Genomic DNA, 6,005 nt, shown 5'->3' on the forward strand with positions numbered 1-6,005 from the left:
GCATTCCTGCAGGAATCCTGGCTCTTCGTTGAGTGACTGGATTCCCAGACAGAGCAGGTTTCAAAAGAAAACTCCATGCAGGTGTTGGTTAAGCGGCGTTTTGTGCATGCGCCCTTTATTCTCCAAGCCGGGTTTAATTCTTTGCTCAACTGAGTGGGTTTTCCTTTGATCACACTAGGGTGGTTACACAGGCTTGCCTAAGAAATCCAAAGCAATGAAGAGGGGAATCCTTAATTGCTGAAAAGACTGCTAAAAAAAAATTATTTCTAGGATTTGTTATCATCAGATGCACAAGGCTTTATGTCCTCAACAGAACTATGTCCTCTAAAAAAATCATTTAAACTAAGTTACTTTAAAAATGGTAAATTACAGTTTTACCCATGCAGGTGCGATAAGCAGCAGTTTGACATCTTTCCATACACCTTTTTCCCTAAAAAGAGATGTTACATCAGCACTGCACTTCAATCCTGTCTTTCAGAGTCTTGAGACTAAAAGCGTTTGCCACCCCCCTGCTTGCCTTGGTAAACTCAACCACCAACAAATACCTAAGAAACTTTCTTTGGCCATGTTCATACACAGAAAAAAAAAAACTAGAGCAACCAACCATTCAGATAAAACATTATAGGTTTATTTAAAACTTATTTTCACCTTGAATATGCAAAATACAAATTCCAACAAAATGTTCATTACTACACTTCATAGTTTACAAATATACAAAATAGAAGTTTGCTTAAATTTATATTACATATTTATTATGTAAAGAACTATATAGAAAACATTTGTTCTGCTTAAGGCATATTTGGGAATAAACCATTGTACAAACTATTGCACATCGAAACCACAGTGCATTACAGACTGTCTGCATAAAGTTATTTTCTTAACAAAAAAGATAAACCAGGTTTATTCACCTGATTTAGGTCATAATTGGCAATCGGAAAATAAAATATAGTTCCTTGTCAGATATGCAGCAGTTTGAGAACTTTGGCTTCCTGTTTTTGGTACCTATAGAACCAACAGTCACTAAGCACCATGAAATAGGCTTTTAAAATATAATTCTGTACCTGAACTTTCCTCCTCTTTTAACATTGTAATGGCTTTTAGAAACATTGTAATGGCTTTTAGAAGGAAAAAAAAAAAAAAAAAAAAAGGAAGTACAAGATGACATGTACATCTAATATTGCATTGAAAGGAAATTAAGGGAATGTAATTTCCCTGTGTAATATCCCCACCCTCCGAACTACATACAGTCTGTTTAACCCTGATATCCGTGACTTCCAGTCACTCCTTGGCATTCTGTAGTCCAGAAATAATTCAAGTTGGATTTACAAATGGAATGATAGAAGATCCAGTCATTGACACCAACATCTTTGGTTTTCATAAGTGTATAACTATAAAAAAAGAAAGCTGCAATGACTGTATAGAGTTATCCCTCTTTTCCACTCTTTGGAAGATGTCACCTCGATTATCTGTAGTGCTTAAAATGAGTTCTCCCCGTCTTGTGGAAGACAGTCCTTGTGTTGTAAATACTGAATCTCTGTGGCAGTCGGGGGAAAGATCCACTGCTTTCCCAAATCAGAAGTGCCTCTTCATGTGTAAGGCGAGGTGGTCTGACCTGGAGAAGGCTCTGTCACAGCGCTGGCACTGGAAAGGGCGGTGGCCTGTGTGTTTTCTGTAGTGACGAGTGAGTTCATCGGATCGGGCGAACTTCCACCCACAGCCTTCCCAGTCACATTGATAAGGCTTTTCACCTGTAAAAAAAACCCAAAAAAACCCAAAAAAACAAGCAGTGAAACACGTAAGTTAGGTTTTTTTTTTTGTGGCTACCACTTGTAGAACCTTCTTTCAAGCAGCTGTCCAAGAAAAAACAAAAGGGTGGTCAAATGCAACGAACTTCATGAAGCAGTTGCAAACGAACTGCAAAGACTAAAAGAGCAAGACTGTCTTTTCAAGATGTACAGGCGCTATGAAATACTAGTGTCCCTTAAATCTTCACTAAAATCCTCCTTTTCACTGCCTTGCACATGAAACTTCAGAGTACCTGAGTGTGTGTTTTTGCTGGCAGTGTTACACAATCAAATAGCAACCAGAAATAGCTCAGCAGACAACGTATTTAGGTAATTGTAGGTCTCAAGAATGAAAAAACAGCCGGAAACTGTTTTCATTAGCTCAGCCTGATTAAGGACTCGGTCTTACTAGTGTCTTCATTATACAAAAACTACTGTTGATGGCAAGATGAGCTTCCCCAACAATTACAAACTGCCTGTCCTACACATCCTGGTGATGGTGCTGACTGGCTTGGGGCAGATGTTCACTGATCATCTGCCCATTTTTTTCCCCTTTCTGCCATTACCTGAAGACACAGTCTAACTACTGCAGGGCCATGTATTTTCCCTTTCCCATCTCCCCTTCAGGAGAAAGTTTTGAATCAGGTTCACAACCCAGGGATTCGAATTATGCAAATTCCCAGGTTATTTAGTCACTGTTACGGAATGACCACGCTGGCGAAACCCGTATGCTGTACCTGCTTTCACAAGCTCAATTACTGCAACACCGCACTCAGCTGCAAAGTTAAGAGACTGGGCTCACATACACACTTTGGGCAGATTTTATCCCAATTCTAGTAGCGGACAATCAACAGCTAAACTCTGCAGGTACAGGGGGAGATGTCCTACAGATAGGCGAGGCACCCCATCAGTGCTGCCAGCTCAACTGAAAGCCTCTTCTCTTCAGGGAATCTATCTCAGTTTTCCCAAAAAGGGAGCAACAGCTTGCAGTAGTGCACAACCTCTTGCCCTACAGCAGCCAAGAGAGAGGGGTGAGTGTGCGAAGCACTTAACCACCAGCAAAGAAAATAGTTATCTTCGAGAGAGGGCTCCTGCCTTGTCAGAAGTGGGCCAAAACAATCCAGAGCAACAAACCCCAGCTGGCTTCCAGCTACCTGCTAATTAGCTAGCCACACAGCAAGAGAGAAGTAACAAACTGTGACTTGGCAAGAAACCCACCTGCTCCCACATCTGAGTCACTCTGAACCATTAAGCAAAATGTCAAGCCAGTAAGTGAAGACTGCTCAGAACTTCACGTAGCCAAGGGGGGAGGACAAAAAAAAAAGCCTGGAAACCCAGCAAGGAAAAGTCTTGTTGCTTTTCCTGTGCTCACACCCTTTCACTGTTCAAGGCGGGGGGGGGGTCACACCCCGTGCCCCTCAGGCCAGGACATCCCCCTGACCCCAGCAATGGGACTAACCTGTGTGGGTTCTCAGATGTGCCTTGAGATGAGAGCTCTTGGTGTAGGTTTTGCCGCAGCCCGCATAGTCACAGGTGTGCGTGGCCGTCCTTTTCCTAGGCCGTGACCGGCGTCCCCTCTTGAGCTTGGTCTCCTCGGACAGGCAGCTCCCCGGCGGCATCAGCTCTGCAGGCGGACAGGGAGGAGTGAGCAGGGCCGGCGCCAAGCCGGGACATCCGCCGCCGCAGCACCGCGGGGACTCACCTTGGTACTGGAGCGCGCCGGGGGAGAGCTGCTCGGGCAGGAAGGTGGGGTAGCCAGGAGCCGGGGGGTAGCCCGGGGGCAGCGGCGGGTGGCCCAGCCCCGGCGTGGCGGGGAGACAGTCTCTGCCGCTCAGCATCTCCTCGGGCCCCAGCGACGGCGTACTCCGGGCGGGCAGCGGGCGGCTGCCCAGGGCGAAGTCATGCTGGGGGGCTCCTCGGGGCCTGCTCCCGTGCGGCGGGGCCAGGGTACACGGCGGCGCGGCCTCCTGCTTGATTTTGGGGCACATCCGCGGCAGGGAGGTGTAGGGCGCGCCGGGGCCGTCGGCACCGGGCGGCGGAGCGGCGGGGCCGCTCTTGGAGCTAAGCCCCGGGTGGCTGTAGTCGCCCACCGCCTTCACCACGAACTTGCCCTGCAGGCTGCCCAGGGGCGGCAGCGCGGCCGGCGCTGGCAGGTACACCGCGTCCAGGTCCGGCCGCATCAGCTCGGCCACGAAGCCTCCCGAGGGGGACACGTCGGTGATGTCGGCCAGGTTGAAGGGCGCGGCGGACCCGGCGGCGGGCGGCCCGTCGCAGCCGCCGCCGCCGCCGTAAAGGAGACCGGCGGGCTCGGGCCGGGGCAGCGGGTAGGCGAAGGGCCCGGCGGGGCAAGGGCTGGCGGTGGGGGCCGGGGCGGCGGCGGGGGCCACCACCACGGCGGCGGCGGCGGGCTCCTGGTGCATGAGCGAGTTGGAGAGGATGAAGTCGAAGTCCAGCAGCTCATTGAACTCCTCGGCGTCACGGCGGGGCCCGAGAGCGGCGGCGCCTTCCAGCTCCGACGGCGGCGTCTCCGCCGGCCGCGCCGACAGCGCCGGCGGCGGCCGCTTCAGCTGCGACAGCTCTTCCCGCCAGCGCTGCGGGGACATGGGCACGGCTCAGCCCCGGCCGCGCGGCGCCGCGCCCGCCCCGACGGCCCCCGCCCCGCCCGGCCCGGCCCGGCCCGTCCCGCCCGGCCCCGTCCGGGTCGCGCTGCCGCGGCGCCGATACTCACGTTGCCGGGGCCCGCGGGCCGCGCCGCCTTCTCGCGGCCCGCGGCGCCCGCCGCGAAGGTGGCGATGGAGGGAAGGAGCGTGCCGCTGAGCGCCATCTCGCACTCGCCGGGGGGCTGCCTGCGGTGGGGAGACACAGCGAAGTCAGCCGACGGCCGGGCAGGGAGGGGACGGAGGGAGGGAAGGCGGCGGCCGCACCCGGCACGCACCGCATCCGTGCCGGGGAGTCCCGCCGAGCCGCCGCCGCCGCCGTGGTCCCGAGCGCCGGCGCGGAGCAGAGGGAGGCGAGGCGGCACGGACGCGCCGTCCAGCCGCGCGGAGCCGGCGCAGCGCCGCCGCCGGGGCGGTGCCGCGGGAGCGCCCGGCAGCTGCTGCTGCTCCTGCTTCTTCTTCTTCTTCTTCTTCTAGCTCTGCGCTGCGCTGCGCGGGGCGCTAGCGGCGCCGCGGGGACGAGGAAGAGGAGGCGGAGGCGGCGGCCGCCGCCCGGTAACGCGGCTCCGGCACCGGCAGGGCGGCGGCGCGAGGCGTTTCCCGAGGAGCCGCGGCCATGTGGGGAGCCGGGCAGGACGGACGGGGCGCGGTGGTGCCAGTGGGGAAAGGAGGGGTAGATGGAAGGAGGGATGCGCCGGGCGCGCTGCTCCGCCGCCGCCGCCGCGCCCCGGTCGGCACTGCGCGGTCCTGTCGCCGCCGCTCCCTCTTATCACCTCACTTGGCGGGCGCGCCGCCCCCGCCGCCATGGCGACGGCGACAACAAACGGACATGTGTGGAAAAGGGGGGGACGGGGCGGGCGCGGGGAGCGCACGGAAAGGGAGGGCGGGGGCTCCGCCCCGAGCGCCCCGTGACGCGGGCGCGGGGGGGCGGGACGCGGACGCGGGGACACACGCGCCGGGGATGCCCGCCCGCCGCGGGGGCTCCGCACCGGCGGCGGCGTGGGAGCTCCCGTCGGGAATCGTCGGCCCCGCGCAGAAGGGAAGGAGGTGGAACAGAGCATCCCGAGCAGCCGGCGCCTCTCCGCCTTCCCCCGAGCCTTGCATCTCATTATTTTTCGTTTTGTTTAGTTTTTCTTTAACTTTCTTTGTGGTTTTTTTCCCTTATTTCTTCCCTATATTTATTTGCCTTTTTTTTTCTTTTTTTCCTATTTTTTTCCTCTTTTTCTCTTTTTTATCTTGTTTCTTTTTCCCCCTCTTTTTTTCTTTTCTCTTTTTTCTCTTTCCCCCCATTTTATTCTCTTTTTTCCCCTCTTTTTTTTTTTTTTTTAATTATTCTTTTTTTTTCCCCCTTTTTGTTTATTTTCCGGACCGCCCCGACGGCGCGGTCCTTCACACAACCCGTGCCAAACCCAAGGCTATTCTCGGCTTTGCTATCACCGGGACCCGGCGGTCCGGGGAGCCGAGGTCGGGCAACCCCCCACTCCTCCCGGCGCTGCCGGAGGCGCGGTGGGTGCGAAGCTGAGAACAATCCCTAAAATTAAAAAAAAAAAAAAAAATTAAAAAA

The 6,005-nt window shown here is 55.0% G+C and overlaps 1 protein-coding gene across 1 annotated transcript; it reads right to left on the reverse strand.

Annotated features, from left to right (window-relative positions):
- Positions 1–1,381: 1,381 nt before the first annotated feature.
- Positions 1,382–4,626, reverse strand: KLF4 (KLF transcription factor 4). Its single transcript, XM_021534008.3, has 4 exons — positions 4,513–4,626; positions 3,487–4,375; positions 3,244–3,408; positions 1,382–1,748 (listed from the first exon to the last, which is right to left on the reverse strand). The coding sequence occupies exons 1-4, from the start codon at positions 4,606–4,608 to the stop codon at positions 1,573–1,575; spliced, it is 1,326 nt and encodes a 441-aa protein (XP_021389683.2). The 5' UTR covers positions 4,609–4,626; the 3' UTR covers positions 1,382–1,572.
- Between the last annotated feature and the right edge of the window lie 1,379 nt (positions 4,627–6,005).

Source organism: Lonchura striata, chromosome Z (genome assembly GCF_046129695.1).
Source record: "Lonchura striata isolate bLonStr1 chromosome Z, bLonStr1.mat, whole genome shotgun sequence".
In the NCBI taxonomy this organism is placed as follows: domain Eukaryota; kingdom Metazoa; phylum Chordata; class Aves; order Passeriformes; family Estrildidae; genus Lonchura; species Lonchura striata.